At 31.8% G+C, this 17,673-nt stretch overlaps 2 protein-coding genes across 2 annotated transcripts; one reads left to right on the top strand and one right to left on the bottom strand.

Annotated features, from left to right (window-relative positions):
* Positions 1-3,602: 3,602 nt before the first annotated feature.
* On the bottom strand, positions 3,603-5,612 carry LOC126661578 (uncharacterized). Its single transcript, XM_050355432.1, has 2 exons — positions 5,204-5,612; positions 3,603-3,667 (listed from the first exon to the last, which is right to left on the bottom strand). The coding sequence occupies exons 1-2, from the start codon at positions 5,610-5,612 to the stop codon at positions 3,603-3,605; spliced, it is 474 nt and encodes a 157-aa protein (XP_050211389.1).
* Positions 5,613-8,355: 2,743 nt separating this feature from the next.
* LOC126659732 (phenylacetaldehyde reductase-like) lies at positions 8,356-13,435 on the top strand. Its single transcript, XM_050353063.2, has 7 exons — positions 8,356-8,643; positions 9,159-9,328; positions 9,419-9,610; positions 9,970-9,986; positions 12,421-12,566; positions 12,704-12,890; positions 13,118-13,435. Exons 1-7 carry the CDS (start codon positions 8,523-8,525, stop codon positions 13,254-13,256), a joined length of 972 nt encoding a protein of 323 aa, XP_050209020.1. The 5' UTR covers positions 8,356-8,522; the 3' UTR covers positions 13,257-13,435.
* The last annotated feature ends 4,238 nt before the right edge of the window (positions 13,436-17,673 follow it).

The following is a 17,673-nucleotide window of genomic DNA, read 5'->3' as shown; positions in this document are numbered from 1 at the left end:
TAATTATAGTTCAAAAAATTTAGGTTAATTTTAAGACTTAAATTATATACATAAACTGATCTCAGCTTCAAAAAAAGGAGTATGCAGGTCAGTTTCAAAAACTTCTCCAGAACAACAGCAGCTGCAAAATAGAAAACATAAAGATTCAATGAGTTTGTGTTTAAAACAGAGAATTGAACATTGAATAAAACTACTGCATAATGCATTTATCTTAAGTTAGGCTCAACATTCATATTTTTTAAGCCAATGCTAACCCAACTTAACAACAAGAAACTGATGTCGCACAATTAAAAATCAAGTAGTTGTGAGCTTAAACTTCATCATTGCCAAGTACATAAATGATAAATTAGTAAAAGACAGAGAAATCCATAACTATTTGCAGTTACTAGTGCTACAAAGAAAACTACTTAAGACATATCTCATCAATGTCACTTGCTAACTTTGGCTCAAATATTATATATCAAGTATAAACAACTAAAGGTCATAAAAAGGTGGCAACAAATAATCAAGTGTCTCACAGTTTACAACCTAAAGCATTACAACTTAGATGTGGAAGCATTCATCATAGCCATTTAGCATACTAAGACAAGTAAGGCTCAGATTTTCAGTGTATATCAAGCTTAAAATACCAAAGACCATAAAAAGGTGGCAACAAACAATCAAGTGCCTCACAGTTTACAACCTAAAGCATTCTAACTTAGATAGGCAAGCATCATCATAGCCATTAGCATACTGTTACTAAGAGAAATTAGGACAAGTTAAACACAGACTTCAAACCAACAAGATCTTTACAATTTCTAAGTATGCCAGCATTTCGTTAGTATCAAAAGGAAAACAGAGAACAAGTAAAAGGCATCATATTAGGAGCAAGCAACTTCCACGAGATCAGATATTCAAAGCAAACATTCATCAAGTAAATGAAAAATATTGAACAGTTAAGTCTTATAGACAAACTATTAATCATTTGATACATCTTGAAACCCTGAAAAGAAACATAAGAACAGTTAATAGCAGAAGTTCAAAAAGTAAAAAGTAAAAAAATGAATTTCAAAACTGAAATAGTTACCTTCTTCTAGATCTTCTAACTCTTTCAAAGTCTGCTCAACAGAAAGAGGCTTTGATGGGTCTCTAAGCCAATCTTGAGTGAAAATCAAAGCCTCCATAATATTAGGAGTTAGACAACTCCTAAAATCATCAAGCACTCGCCACTAGAGCTAAAAGCAGACTCTGAAGCAACTGTGGAGACTGGTACTGCAAGTATATCTCTAGCCATTCTAGATAGGACTGGGAACCTCTGAGAATTGAACTTCCACCAACTCAGAATATCAAATTTTATATCATTAGGAACTACTGCCTCATTTAAGTATATATCTAATTTAGTTTTTTGGCTTCCACCCACACAACCAGTCTCCATCAATTGCAGCATGAATCTTTTTTTCAACACAGAAGTAGCTTGAGAAAACTGGCCTGGAGTTTCAAAAGGAGTGCTACTCTGGCCAGCAGCAAATAATTCTTTCTTGTATTGCACATCATAATCATTAAACAACTCACTCAATTCATGCAGCAAACAAGTGAACAAGAATTTTCCTTTTTTAGAATCATTCATTTACTTAAGGGTATACTCAGGGGCGTAGCCACATGGTGGCTAAGACTGGTACTCCCTAACATTTTCCCAATCACTAAAACTAGGCACATAATCACCTAAGTCTTTTTAGAACTGGACTCCACATCCTCATACTCTTCAAACACTTTCTGATATAGTAAAGCAGTACTCAATATAAGATATGTTGAATTCCATCTAGTTGGCACATCAAGACACAAGGAACGCTTACAAACAGTTTCAGTTGACAGTTGGCATTCTTTAAATTTACTCAACCTAAGTGTAGAATTCTTAATGTATCTAACTACCATCTTAGCCTTTTCAAATGAAGAACTAGACTCATTAATTCCATTAGAAACAACAAGATTGACAATGTGAGTTATACATCTCATGTGTGCATACTTGCATCTTTCAGGTGTAGTACCCCAGCTCACCATTTTTTTCATAAAAAAAGGCATTGCATGTGTGTTATTTTCAGCATTATCAAGAGTTATAGAAAATATGCTTTAACCCCCCACTTTTGCAAACAAGTTTCCATTTTCTTATACAAAAAGTCACCCTTATGATTAGAACAAGGGACAAAAGAAATGATCTTTTTATTAAGTTTCCAATCATGATCAATGTAATGGGAAATGATGAACATATAGTTAAATCTTTGATTAGAAGTCCGTGAATCACTAGTCAGACTAACTCTTTGTGTACTACTGTAATACCCCGTAATTTTAAGTAATTAGAATATGCCACGAGGTCAAATTGGAGTAGTCAAAATATTAAAAATAATATTTCGTGGGTTCGAATATTAAGAAAAATATTTGGAAAGAATCACGGGAAGTGATTTAATAGATTCGGAATACGTAAATTAAATTTAAATGTAAATTTAATTTATATGAATCCGTAAAAGACTATCGTAATAATATGAGTTTAAAATTTAAATCGAAAATTTAAATTTTAATAAATGAGTGTGAACAGGAATAATAAATTTGAAAATACTCTTTAGCGTCGTATAAATTGATATATTGATAATTAAAATATCAATATACATCTCTAAATGGAGAGTTTAAGATTTCGGACAAAACCCCGAAATTAAAATGTCGGAACTCGGAAAGTTCGACGAGTTATGGATGAATATATATATATATATTAAAAAATAAAAGAAAAAGAAAATAAAAAGAATGAGGCGGTGGAGAAGTGGGCGCTAAGTTGGAAAAATGTCCATTTTGATCCCTGAACTTTTAACTTTAATTAGTTTCAGTTATAAACTAATTAAATGTTATTAGTTGGTCTAAATTAAATATAAAATCATATATAAGTCCCGAGCGAATAATTTTGGTGTCATTATTCGCGAAATAATTTGAAGAAGCTACGGTTCAATTTTCATTAAATTTGGACGTAGTAAATTTATTTAAGTGGGACTGATTTAGACCTAATAAATCTTTGGAGATTTATTTAAAATAAAATATAAGTTGGATGTGAATAAAAATTATATTTTTATTCGTTTTATATTTTATTGGATTTTTGGGTAAAGTTTGACGGAATTTAGAATTAGTCTCCGTTTGGACTACGGACGACTAATTAAAATCAGAGTTAAAGTGCATAATTGAGCTAGTACCTAATGATACTTTAGCCAAATCATTTCTCTATAAATAGAGAAGAGGGGCAGCCTCACTTCCTTGCGCAGGGAAGGAGGGACATGCTTGCTAGGCTTAGCAAGCAGAGGTGAGATGGTGGGCGCGGCGCGATCCGATTTCGCGATTCCGACTTCGATTTTTTCGGTAGTCCGGTAGTGCGAGATAATACTCGATAATTAGTAATCGATTAAATAGAAAATAAATTAAAATATTATAAACGTAGGAAGCACGTCGGAAATCGGCCCGGGAACGAAGTTCCGAGGGTGGCCTGACGGTGTACACGAACGTGCATTGGCCAAGGGTTGTGCACGAACGTGCATTGGCCAAGGGTTGTGCACGAACGTGCACAGGCAGTGCACGAACGTGCACAGGCCCTACACGGACGCGTAGTCCAACTCCGAAGGGGTCTTTTCAGGCGGTGAATCTGAGGGGATTTCGCCTAGTAGGACGGTGTGTTTACCGTCAGTCAATAAATGTTTAAAGGTGAACATTCTAAAATGATATAAGTCTATACGTTAAAACGATACGACGTTTTAACTAGGCTTTACATTAATCAAAGTGATTAATATTAAAAGGACTATAAGTCCATACCAAGAGTGGTATTATATATTGAACGAGAAGTTCAATATTGAGATCAGTTTATATGCGATATTTATAGTGTCAGAGTTTGTTTATGGAGTTTATCGTTTATACGATAAGACTAGAGTTAGAAATTCAATGTCTGATGTGTTTTGACATTTGAATTTTAATTAGATCCGACGAGTGGTCGATCTAGTGAGCCAAACACCAACGTGTTTGACTGACAAGTTTGCTTGGAGCCTACGTTTTTAAAAATGGGGACGACAGTACTGTGAGTTTTACTTTGTGGTTTTTACTTTTGAATATTTATATTTAAACTGTTTTTAAATAACAAATCGCACTAGTATAACTTAACCATGAAAGATCCATTGGAACAAGCTTCCTATTGGTTGTCAATAGGACTGTGTGATCACCAGTAGTGTTTCTCGATACGAGCCTGTGTCTGACATAGAGGTCAGTTAATGTCATTGGACGTTGGAAGTGCTAGCGACCCTGACTTAACAGTCTGAGATGGCAGTAACGGTTACGGTCACAGGCAGTACTGTGATGGCAGTTTTACGGTTACGGTCCAGACACCCGGCTTAGACGGCAGTGATTCAGTTCACGGTCTAAGGCCTATATTGTGTAGGTTGAGACCCATACAATAGTCTGTCTTGTAGGGTTTCATCTGGATCGACTAATTGGTAATATTTTACATACACAAATGTTTTATGTATTTGCGATTTGAATATTCAATTGTAAATTGTAGACTCACTCAGAAATATTTATATTTATGATCCTCCCCAATGTTTACCTTTCAGGTAATCAAGTACGAGGTCTGACTTCCACAATAATTCCGAAAGTCAATGTCAGCCATACCTCTAGAGCTGCAAGTAGTTGGGTACGGGAAGTCTGTCTTTCTGTTTACAGTAGTTTAAACTATTTTGATAAACTCTGATTGAACTACTGTATATAAGATATAATTTTTGAAAAGCTGCGTGTTTTCTAAAATGCTTGGACCAGTTGTTTGAGAGATACAATGGTTTCATGATTTAGCATTTTAGGATTGTATTGAAAACAGAGCAGGTGCGTCAACTGAGATTGATGTTTGCGCTCTGATTTCTTGAAATACAATCAGGGTCTTAAGACCCAGTTTTCAGAAATGTGTTTACGTTAAACGAGAGAAAGGTTTTAACGATATTTTCTGAAAACAGATCATATGTGATATATGATCTTGAATTGCGATCGCGTTTTTAATAAAAGTGTTAAAGTGTTTCCGCAACGAGGTTGCAAACCTTTTTATGTTTTAAAACGCGAAAAATTTATAAAGGTTTTTAGGCTTGCTACGGGTTTTGGAGCAACCACTCCCATTCCTTAGCGCCGGTCGGGACCCTCGGATTTGGGTCGTGACAACTACTTTTGAAAATCTTTTTCAATTTCATCTTCTCTTCAACAAACATACTATAACAATCTTTGTTCACAGTGAATCTAGAAGGAATATTAAACATCGGACAAGTAACACTCATTAACTTCCTAAACCCCTCCTTCTCAACAAATGTAAAAGGCAATTCATCAACTACTATCATATATTCAACAGCCCGCGTAACTATATCCTGATCAAATTTCCAAGCAGTAAGATTAAACATATCAGAACCACCAACAAGACCAACATTTGACACGGGTTGGAAAGAAAGAAGAGCTTGCTTGGTTTTAATACAGTGAGGGTGTTTAGTGCATTTGATCATGTGAGTCCTCAAAGTAGATATGCCATTCTTTTTAGCATTGCAGTTATATATACGAGCACAATATTTGCATTTTGCTTGCATAATCACACCTTTTCCATCTTTGATGGATTCAAAATGATCCCACACTATTGATCTTTGCACATACTCTTTTTTTTGAATTTGCTTCTACAGTTTCAGTTTATCCAGCAACAGCAAAGTCAGGTGTATCTTCCACCACATGAATAGGACTAGGGCTAGGGCTAGTTATAGCGTCCACACCAGCTGGTTCTTGGCCAATTCCAGGCTCAAGTCGGGTAGCTATAACATTTACAGACTCCATCTATAAAATACAATCCATAACATAAAGGATCATCAGACATGAAACAAGCACCAATAACAGTTTGAATCACAAATTCACAAATCACAATAAACTTCCAGAACAACAAAAACAATGAAACAACAAGCATATTACCTTTTAAATGATCAAACTAAGCTTCCACCAAAGTATTTTCCAAATAACCTTCGAGATCATCAGACATGCAATAAGTACGAAGAACAGTATGAATAACAAATTCACAATAAACTTCAAGAACCACACAAAATGAAACAAGAGATATATGACCTTTTAAATGATCAAACAAAGCTCCACCGAAGTATTTTCCACATAATCTTCGAGTTATTGTTCATGAAAGGTAAAAAAACAGACAGGAACTTGATAAGCAATCAAAGCAAATATGTTCAAATACCCAAAATAAAACCAGATTCAACAAGCTAAAAGAACTAAAGCAGATTAGACACGGCTATACCTCAAATAAATCGAGTCTTTTCGTTAAGAAATACCATATCTTCATCCAAAAACACCAAAAGACTGAAAAAATGCTAGATCCAGTACATTAAAGGAAATATAAACAAAAAATAACTAAAAAAACCTTTGAATCGACTGAAATTACCTTAAATTTTAAGTATTTCTTTACAAAATTTATCGATTCAAACTTTTAGAACCAGAAATTTAACATGCAAAATAAAAGAGTGCTTGATTAGAACAGATAAGAGAAATTGGAACCCATTGGAACAATTGAAGAACTGTTGGAAATATGGTTGGTCGGATTAAGAAAACAAACGTGTTATTGATCAAATTTAACTTGTCAATGAAGATTGTTGACCGAGTCAGAATGAGTGTGTTGTTCTTTTTCAGCATGTTAGTAGATTTTGTAACCACGTTGCACATTATCTTGCTAAATGGGATGTCTTCTTTGACAAAGATCACATATTTGATGGAAGTATTCCTTTTCCGGTTAATGAGCTTGTAAATATTATTCATTAAGGAACAAAGGCAATCTTGCCTCTAAAAGAAATGATAATTTAAGAATTTTTACCTTCTATTTTTTGTGATATAGCTTTAAAACAATCATTTATTTAAAAAAATGTCAATTTAATATAAAAAAGAAAATATGCTTCATATGAAAAAAATAACATGTTCAAAAAATAATTGAGAAAAAACAGTGTTTTTCTAGATTAAGAAAAGTATTTTTAGTTGTGGATTAGTTGTTGGAAATTTGAGAAGGTTAACAATGTTATGAAAAAATATACAAATAAACTCTTTAACTTTTAAAAATACATATTTATATCTTAAACTCTAACTCTATTCAATTCAGCTTAAAATTTATAAAATTGGTGCAAATAAACCCTTTTACTAATAGAAATTAGTGGTGTTTGTTTGAAGGGCTGGTTTGCACCGATTTTAAAAGTTTAGGAGTTGATTGCACCAAGTTAAAATTTAAAAATAAATTACTCTTTTATGAAACTTTACACCTTCTATTAGAGAGCATATTTGCACTTTTTATGAATATAAAATTAAAATTATTTTAAATAGAATGAGTAATAAATTATTTGATTGTTGAAATATAATGGAGGTAATAATTTTAAATATAATGAATAATAAATTTTTTAAAAATAAGATTCTAATTGCTAACTATGTTTTAGTATCACTAGGAAGATTAGTTGGACTAAATTAATTGAAAACCGATTATTTGTAAAGTCTAATTAGATATTAAATTCTAAAATAAAATAAACAAAAAATAACGTTAAATATTGGTATTACCAATTTAATCAAAAAATATGATAAAATTAACTTTTTAATTCTACATTTAAATTTAAATTTCATCTTTAACTATGTACTTCTGAATCATTTAAATAATAAGTATTTACATGTCAAAGATAATAATATTCATTTAAATTACTACTTCAATATAATTCTAGAGTTCATTACTTTTTTAATTTTTATTGGTTTACAAAATATATTGTTTTTTCACTTTAAAATTAAATTACCTCTTATATTTGAAATAAATTAAATTAGAACTTCAATGAAATTTTTACTATTAAATTTATTTTTATATTTAAAATTTGGTAGTCAATTTTCAAGTAAGCCGGTCCAAACAGCCAATCAAATTCGACTTAAAAATACTAGCTACTAAGATTATTTCTTGAAATAATTCATAACTAATTATATTCAAAACAACTATTTCCTTATTTTATTTTAACAGTAAAAGTTACTCATTATATTTGAAATAATTTTAACTTTTAATTAAATTTATAAAAAATGCAAATACGCACTTAAATAAAAAGTCCACAAATGCTTTTAAATTTCTATAAAAAAAATTTATATTCTTAAATTTTGCAACCCGACACATAAACTTATAAAATCAGTCAAATCAGCCCTTTGGACTAACTCCATTTATTCTTCTGTGGATAAGGGTTTATTTACACCAATTTATAAGTTTTGAGGTTGGGTTAAACCGAGTTAAAATTTAAGGGTATAAATATTCTTTTATCGAAAGATGAAGACCTTATTCATACCTTCCGTCAAAAATCATTAATTGTCTTCCAAATAAAGAACCTTAAATGGTTGAGTTGACTTTTTTTATGTAATTTTAATTAAGTCACACTAATTTTAATATTGTATAGGATGATCGTCAAAAATTCTACATTTTAAAAGTAATCCAACAAAATCAAATGAGTGGAGAAGGAAAGCTGGTGTGTGTAACAGGAGGATCAGGTTACATAGCTTCTTGGCTTATCAAATATTTGTTGCACAGTAGCTACACTGTCAACACCACTGTTCGTGATTTTTTAAGTAAGTTTTTTCCTTTCATCTTCTTCAATTTCTTTATGCTTTTGTAGTTTATGTCATGTTTTTTTTCTTTCTGATTGCTGCTTCAAGTTAAAATTCTTGATGTGGGATTAATTGTTGATTTTTCCATAATTTTATTGTTATACAAATGTTTTGTTCTCAATTAGTATCAGCTAAGCCCGACTTCAAAGCTCCAAATAAACAGGTTCAGCAGTTTATAAATTTTACTAAACTCACTAATTATCATTGTAGAACTGGGTTTTGCCCTTTTCTGTGTTACTTATGATTTTACTATAGCATTTTAGGTGGTACGAACACTTCATTCAATCAATGTTTTCGGTTTCGGAGATGTGTTAGAAACTTGACGCTTCGGACACAAAGTTTCACTTTTAACATAAAAAAGTAAAAACCTTAAAACGAACACCGTTTTTCCATGTCCGTGTCCGTGTTTAGGTGTCCTGTTATAGTGTTGGCATTGAATTTTTATTTTAGCTTTTGCTTAATTAATTTGTACCCAGATGATCCAAAGAAAAATGCACATTTGCTTGCACTTGATGGAGCCAAGGAAAGACTTCATTTGTTCAAAGCTGATTTATTAGAACAAGGATCATTCGATGCTGCAGTTCATGGGTGTGAAGGTGTTTTCCATACAGCTTCTCCTGTACTTTTTTCAGTCGCTGAACCACAGGTTTATCCCTAAATAAGTTAACTATTGATTATTTGTTGGCAAGTTAATGTTGCTAAATAACTGTTCATATCAAAATATTTCCATTTACAGACAGAGCTAATTGATCCAGCATTGAAGGGGACGCTTAATGTACTTAGATCGTGTGCAAAAGTGCCCTCTATAAAGAAAGTAATTATAACATCTTCTTTCGCATCTATTCTGTTGAATGGAAAACCTCTTGGCCCAGATGTTATAGTCGACGAAACATGGTTTTCCGACCCAGATGTGTGTAGGGAACATAAGGTTTGTCATTTCTTTGTGCTGCATTGGTCTTCTACATTGTTATTTTAATATGAATATATCTTAGTAAAGATAATGAAAATGTAATAGATGCGATGCTATGGCTGCTATTCTCCTTTTATGATTCCTATTTAACAATGTACTTCAACTTCATTGAGTGTCACTGTGAATCCATTTCTCTAACAATAAATCTTCTTACACCTTCTAAGGTTATCATTTTGACAATCCGGTTTCTTAATAATTGAATGAAATCAAATGTTTTATTCTCATTTCTTATCATTCTTTTTATTTTTGTTTGTTAAAAGGTTCTTGAATATCTTATTTTTTGCTACAAAATAATTTCCTTAATTTAATTTCTCCAGCTTTGGTATGCACTTTCTGTTGGAATATGCCTAGAATTCTAATTCCTATTTGTATTAGGACTCTATTAATGAAGTGTTTGAGAGAAGGATAACTTTTTATCATTGGCTAACTAGGAAGTAGAAATCCAATTAGGATTAATATTCCTAATGCCATATAGACTATTTATTCACTATATATACACTACCTTATTCACCTTTTAGAAGACACCAAAACCGAACACACAATGTAGACATTGATGTGAATAAGGGGAAAAGGGGGGTGTGTGTGATGTGAGGAATATAAGTTAATTCTTACCCTTTTGGGTGCTTCTTGTAAAGAGAGAAATACTTTGTGGGTTTTCTTCTAAGGGCATATTTACTAGAGATGTTCTCTATTTGGTGATTCTCCACCAATTTTGTACTCCTTTTGATGATTAGTGGATGGCTCGAATCTTTCGCCCGTGGATGTACGCTTTAAAGCAGAACCACGTAAATCTCTTGTGTTATTTATTATTTTGTTATATTATTGTTTGTTGATCAAATCCATAATTAAATACCTACCAATGGTTTCGATTCCGCTGCGCATACCAATCCGGTCACGAACCGGTCACGGCAATTGGTACAAAAGATTCAAGAATCGATATCAATGTTACAACAATTGGTATCAGAGCCAATTTGGTTTTCAGATTAATTTTGGATTATGATTATTATGGCAAAGTATTATTTGGAGGATTTTGCTGGGCGAAATTACTTGACACAAAGAAGATTATTTGGAGATAGAGAAGCCGCCAAATTTGGAAGTGCCGAAAGTCGTCAATTGAAGACAGACTTGGGTAATAAAATTCTTAAGGAGATTTTTGTGATGGAGATCAATATGCTACTTTAAACTACAAAAAAAAAGGTATGACTTTTCTAAACACACAACTATTTGAGGATTTTATAGAGCCTTTGTAAGATGAATGATTGGGGTAATCTCTTTATACTCTCATAAAATTCTATTGGTAATATAAAAATTGCTTTTAAGAGTTTGTTGAATGAAGAGTTCGTTTGGGCATAATCAGATTTTTGATAAAATTATGATATTGCAAAAGAGATTTTGTTTTGATTAAGTAGCAATCTTAGACACAAGATGGATTACAACGTTTGTAATTTGAAACGGCGTCACTATTGAATTGCTCATAAGCCAATTTGTTTGGAGATAGGCAGAATATTTTTTTATCCAAAATTTATGCAGATTCAGGTTGTTCATATCACATATGTGCCAATTTCGATTGGTTTTCCGTCTACAACTGAGTTGATAGTGGAGTGTAGTTATGGGTAACGGTCAATACATGCAGAATTTTAGGATTTTGGTTCAGTCAAGGACAAGATGCATAATGAGGCAGTTAGAACAATAATGTATGTTCAACATGATTTCTATATGCACATGTCTGGTATCTCAATATATAAACTACGAGTTTTATGGGTTATTTGGCGATGAAGTGAGATTGGATGTTGCACTTGTGATGTATGCTCATTGGGTTGGTCGACTTATGAAGATTAAGGGATATGCTACGACCTCAACATTTGTTTTTTAATTTAATCATTATAGGCTACTAATGACGTTTGTTTCTGGTATCAGTTTTAAGACCAACAAAATTCGAAGCTTCGTGAAATTTTGATTGATACACCCGAAGATAGTAAATCTTCAAGTCATTTTGGTTTCAGCAAGTTCAAGACGTTCTTGAAGCTTGTATGGTCCTCCTCAAAGAACCTCTTTTGGAATAAGTTCAGTTTGGACTTAAATGGAGAAGGTGGAGCACAATAGTAATCACAGTTTATTGGAGAATTCAAGTCAAGGTGGAGATTGTTGGAATATGCCTAGAATTCTAATTTCTATTTGTATTAGGACTCTATTAATGAAGTGTTTGGGAGAAGGATAACTTTGTTATCATTGGCTAACTAGGAAGTAGAAATCCAATTAGGATTAATATTCCTAATGCCATATAGACTATTTATTCACTATATATACACTACCTTATTCACCTTTTAGAAGACACCAAAAACCGAACACACAATGTAGACATTGATGTGAATAAGGGGAAAAGGGGGTGTGTGTGATGTGAGGAATATAAGTTAATTCTTACCCTTTTGGGTACTTCTTGTAGAGAGAGAAACACTTTGTGGGTTTTCTTCTAAGGGCATATTTACTAGAGATGTTCTCTATTTGGTGATTCTCCACCAATTTTGTACTCCTTTTGATGATTAGTGGATGGCTCGAATCTTTCGCCCGTGGATGTACGCTTTAAAGCAGAACCACGTAAATCTCTTGTGTTATTTATTATTTTTTTATATTATTGTTTGTTGATCAAATCCATAATTAAATACCTACCAATGGTTTCGATTCCACTGCGCATACCAATCCGGTCACGAACCGGTCACGGCAATTGGTACCAAAGATTCAAGAATCGGTATCAATGTTACAACACTTTCAAAGACATTAGCAGAGCAGGCTGCTTGGAAATTTGCGAAAGAAAACCAAATAGAATTGATTACAATTCATCCAGTGTTTGTCATTGGTCCTCTTTTACAGCCAACTCTTAATGGTTCTGTGAAAATGATTTTAAAACTCATAAATGGTATTGCTTCTCAGCTACTTAGAGAGACAGGCATCATACAAATTTGAGTATTTAAATTTCATTAAACCAAGATGTCGCTTGTGCGTATATTCAAGCCTTGGAGATAATGTTTTGAATTTATAAGGCTTTTATTGCAGGAGCCGAAGAGTATCTTGATGATTATTACAGATCTGTTGATGTAAGAGATGTCGCTTATGCACATATTCAAGCCTTGGAGATTTCTTCAGCAGCTGGAAGATACTGTTTAATTGAAAGTGATGTACACTATTCTGAGATTCTGAAGATTGTGCATCAACTTTATCCTACCTTGCAGCTCCCACAAAAGTAAGTCGATATTGTGGAATGCATTGAATAATGCTTGTGTCCAAATAACGATTTCTAGAGCCATGCCAATAAATTGTATGATCAATAATTGGTATCAATCTTAAAATATGTGTCTTACGGGAATAAGTTGTGGAAGTTCGTTATGAAGCTCAGTCTCGAAGAGAAAAGTATGAGAGCCATTTAGGTTGCTCAAGTGTAAACATCTCATTTCCGCTCATGCATGGCAGGAGTGGCACCGAGATTGGATCTGCGTATAAGGTGTCGAAGGATAAAGCGAAAACTTTAGGTATTGACTTCATTCCATTGGAGTTGAGTCTGAAGGATACCATTGAAAGTTTAAAAGAGAAGGGCTTGTTTACCATTTGATTTTGGCCATAGATGTATAGTGAAATAGATACTACACAACCCTTCAAGCAAATTGTTTTCATCCATTGAAGCTGCATCTTTAATTGTTTCACTTATTTTTGCTATATCCTCTTAAACTTCTTTAGCTTGTATGTAGCTTAAATTTAATATTATTCAAGAATTATGAAACTTGTAGATAATTGTAGATTATGTGCATGTCCTCTCAATGTCTTGAAAAATGCATAAACACTATTAGCATATATTTTTTAAAAATATATGTGGGTTTATGTGGGTTTATGTGGGTTCAGAAATAGCATATGTGGCTTTATGTGGGTTCAACAAATGCTATGTTAAGGGCCTAATTGATCTTTGGACTAAACAAGAAGGGCGTACTTGATTCTTTTCCCTTTACTTTAATTCAAAACTAAAGATAAAACAAATATCTTCTTCATGAAAGTAATCAGAGTACATTCTTCTCCTAATAATTTATTTAATAGAGTGTCCATTATTATATAAAAGAAAAAAAAATAATTGAAGAATTCTAAAACATACACTTATTTTTTATCAAATAATGAATAAATAAAATTAGATAATTACTGTAATAATTAATCATAATACTTTTGTTTTATATTTTACTTTAGAGATAAAATTAGAATGTTATGCTAAATATAACATTTTGCTATTTTTGATGCTAATTAATCTAGTATAAAGAATAGCATTGTATTGGCCATACTCTAACTTGTAAATATAGTTACATTTTCAAAACTAAATAAAACAATGCTACCGAAATTGCATCTACATGCACATGTTTATATTGTTTATCTAGGATTAATTGAAAAATAAATTATGAACTTTTCAACTTTAGCTATTTAAAATACGAACTAACGCTTTTTGATCATTCGAAAAACTGAGCACTTCTTTAATGATTAATATGGTGATATTGACGTCAACATATATATTATTATAGCCTTTACATTAGTATTTTTATCTGAAAATTATTTGGTGTTTTGAATTCTAACAATTTATAGTTTATGTAAAAGTTAAAAGTTCGTAATAAAATTACGAAATATGCTAAAATTTATCATATATTTTACAATTACCCTCTTATCTATTTATATCTAATTTATATGAAATAAATACATTACTTTTCTATTCTACTCGTCTTTTACAAATAAAAATTATTGTAATCTGGCTTATAAGTATTATACCATTTACTGATAAATATATCATATTTTGACGTAATTTGAAAATTGTTATATTTTGGATCATAGACAGAACTAAGAAGGTAGAGTAGGCAATTGTTCCCTTGAATCCAAGTTATGGATTATTTGTAATTAATTTTGTTTTTTCTTTGATTATTTCATTTCACTTTCTTTGTAATTTGAAGGGAAAATGGTCAAATAAGCCACTCATGTTTGGCCTAAAGATCAATTAATTAGGCTATCAGTAACATCCACATTTTAGATTAACGTGGTTGACAGTGAGGGTAAAGGATCATTTTGAAAAACGTTAATGGTGTTTATGCACTTTTCCAAACATTAAGGGTATATATGACCTTTTTCCTATATTATAGTATGAACTAAAAGTATAATAAAATAATAACCAATTAACACCAATAATTTACTAATTGAAATTAATAGTATATTGAAAGCATACATATGAAAGTAAGCTAATACTAAAATTATACTACGAATATTTATAAATTTTTTTGTTCCTTTCTAATTTTGTAAAACCTTTTAAGTCAACATTACATCTTAAGAACAAGAAATAGTCAACCCAAAATCTAGTATTTTAAAATATTTGGGTAGAATAAAATGTGAAGGTTGTCCTTATCCAAGAGAGAGTAGGAATCAGATTACAGTGCTGATCTCTACTGAATTAGGAATCAGATTATACTACGCTTTTCCCTATATATACCAATGCATTTTACTTCTTCATTTTATTTCTATCGACTGCGAATCATGGCGCCAAACCAAACAGAAGTTGCTGTACATTCATGCTCGTTACAACTGATTAGCACAGATGCTGAGCACAAAGCAAGGCATCGATCGTTCGATTTGAACCTCGTTCCGCTTCCTGAACATGACGATCATCATCCCGATCAACAAAATATCAACACTGAACATTCACCAAAGCCCTTTAATCTAAATCTGAATCTTTCTCCGGCGTTGAACATTCTCCCGCTTTCTGTATATCATCGTCAAAATATCAATGCTGATGATGAAATTGTATATGAGTGTACTGAATTACTGAAACCGAAAAAGAGAAAGAGAAAAAACAGTACTACTACTCAAGTCAAACAGAAAACGAGGAGATCAACAAAAGAGTTAAATCCCGAACCGCTTCGTCCCGAGTTGGAAGCACAAATCACAGCACTTGGAGGCCGAAACGTGAAGTTGGTGATACAGAAATACTTGTACCCAACAGATGTAAATCAAGATCATGATCGTTTATCAATTCCTGTGAATCAAATACAAGAACCTACCTTTCTTACCAAGGACGACGCAGATTTGTTATACGACGAGGGGGGAGAATTAAAAGTTAAAGTTTTGGAACCGTGCGGTTATGTGTCGAATATGATTCTCAAAAGGTGGAATATGAACAAAACCCGTAATCTTAACTTGAGAACGTATTGGGCTAAACTGATGAAGAGGAATAAGGATGAATATGATGAGAAGACGGGGAAGCTAATCGAAAGAAAGTTCTTCGACGCAGGTGACATCATTCAGGTTTGGTCGTTTAGGGTTAGCAGAGACAACGAAGGGGCTGCTGTCGCTGAAGAAGAAGATCCGGGGCAACTTTGGCTTGCACTGATTAATCTCAGCCGCCCCGTTCCGAACAATGGAGATGAACAAGTTGTACAACTAGTTTAATATTGGCCTAATGTCTTAAAAAAACCTGACCTTTTAGCCCCTTTTCAATTATACCCTGACGTTGAAAATTTGTCAATTTTACCTTATTTTGCATTTTTGTGTTTCAATTGTACCCTGAAAAATTAAATTAACGTCTTTTACGTTTGAAAATTTGTTTAAAACATTCTCCATGTCTCGCATATATTGATTCTATATTTTTAAAATTTATTTAAATTTAGTTAAATTAATTAAGAATTTAAATTAGTGTTAATTTGATTATGGTTTTTAGTTAGGTTTTAAAAATAAAGGACTTATTTGTATTTTTTTGAGTAAAAAAGAATTTAATTTCATGTTTAGACTTAATTAATTGAATGATTTCATCATTTAAGTAAAAAAATTAACAAAAATTAAAATATTGGGGTACAATTGAAAACGGAAAATTCAAAAGTGGGTAAAATTGACAAATTTTCAACGTCGGGGTGGAATTAAAAAAAAGTTTAAAGGTGAGGGGTTTTTGAGTGATTAGGCCTTTAATATTTTGGATGATTTCTGTTTTATGTTATCTTATAGTTTTTAGTTTTTTTGATGTAATTGGGATATTATTTTCAGATATTAATTAATTATAATTGCAAGCAAATTTAGTATTGAGTTGTCTACGCTTCTTATTTAATCTTACATAAAAATTTCACATAAACTTTATTTATTTAAATTAAACGTTATCAACTCTGAATTATTATCAGTTTTCAAATACAAAAGTAAAAAGATTCTTCTCGTAAGAAAGAATTCCAGTCATCCATATAGAATTGAGATGAAGTTGTAGAGCAGATAAGGACAGTTCATGATCAAGTATTTTTTTGGAATTAAATTGACAGAATTTTTAAATTTGGGGTACAATTGAAACACAAAAAAGCAAAAATAGAGTAGAGTTGTAATTTTTTTTACGTCACGATATAATTGCAAAAAGAGATAAAGGTAGGGTTTTTGAGTGATTTGACCATTAATTAAATGTTATACATAGAAGGGTAATTAATTAGAAAAATAGACTATATAAAATGTGCATTTTGAGTCAGATTTTTGATAGTGTCATCAACGAGGGATTTTTAGATAAACTCAGTCTATCATGTCATCCGTAAACTAACCTATCACATTATGACACGTTATTAAAATAGTGGCATTTTTATAATTTTATTTATTACTTATTTACATTTTTAAATAATAATATTACGATAGTGCCATTATTCTAATGACGTGTCATAATGTGATAGATTTTGTTTATAAATGACGTGTTAGACCGAATCTACTTAAGAATTTCTCGTCATCAATCAATATAGTCTAGTAGTGTGTACATGTATGGAAGTGATACAAGAAATTTTTGAACATGTTTTCTTGTTGTCTTTATTTTGGAGTTAAACTTTTCAATTTTGTTTTGTCAAAATTTGAGGAATCTTTCAGCTAAATCATACGTGCATTTGAATCGTGCGTTATGTGTTGTGTTTGATTCAGATAAATCATACGTGCATTTGAATCTGATTTTGCATATTATGTCATGGATCAATATTGCATTATATATATACATAGATGGTTTT

This window comes from Mercurialis annua, linkage group LG8, assembly GCF_937616625.2.
Source record: "Mercurialis annua linkage group LG8, ddMerAnnu1.2, whole genome shotgun sequence".
Taxonomy (NCBI): Eukaryota; Viridiplantae; Streptophyta; class Magnoliopsida; order Malpighiales; family Euphorbiaceae; genus Mercurialis; species Mercurialis annua.
This window is presented reverse-complemented; position numbering and strand designations above follow the sequence as displayed.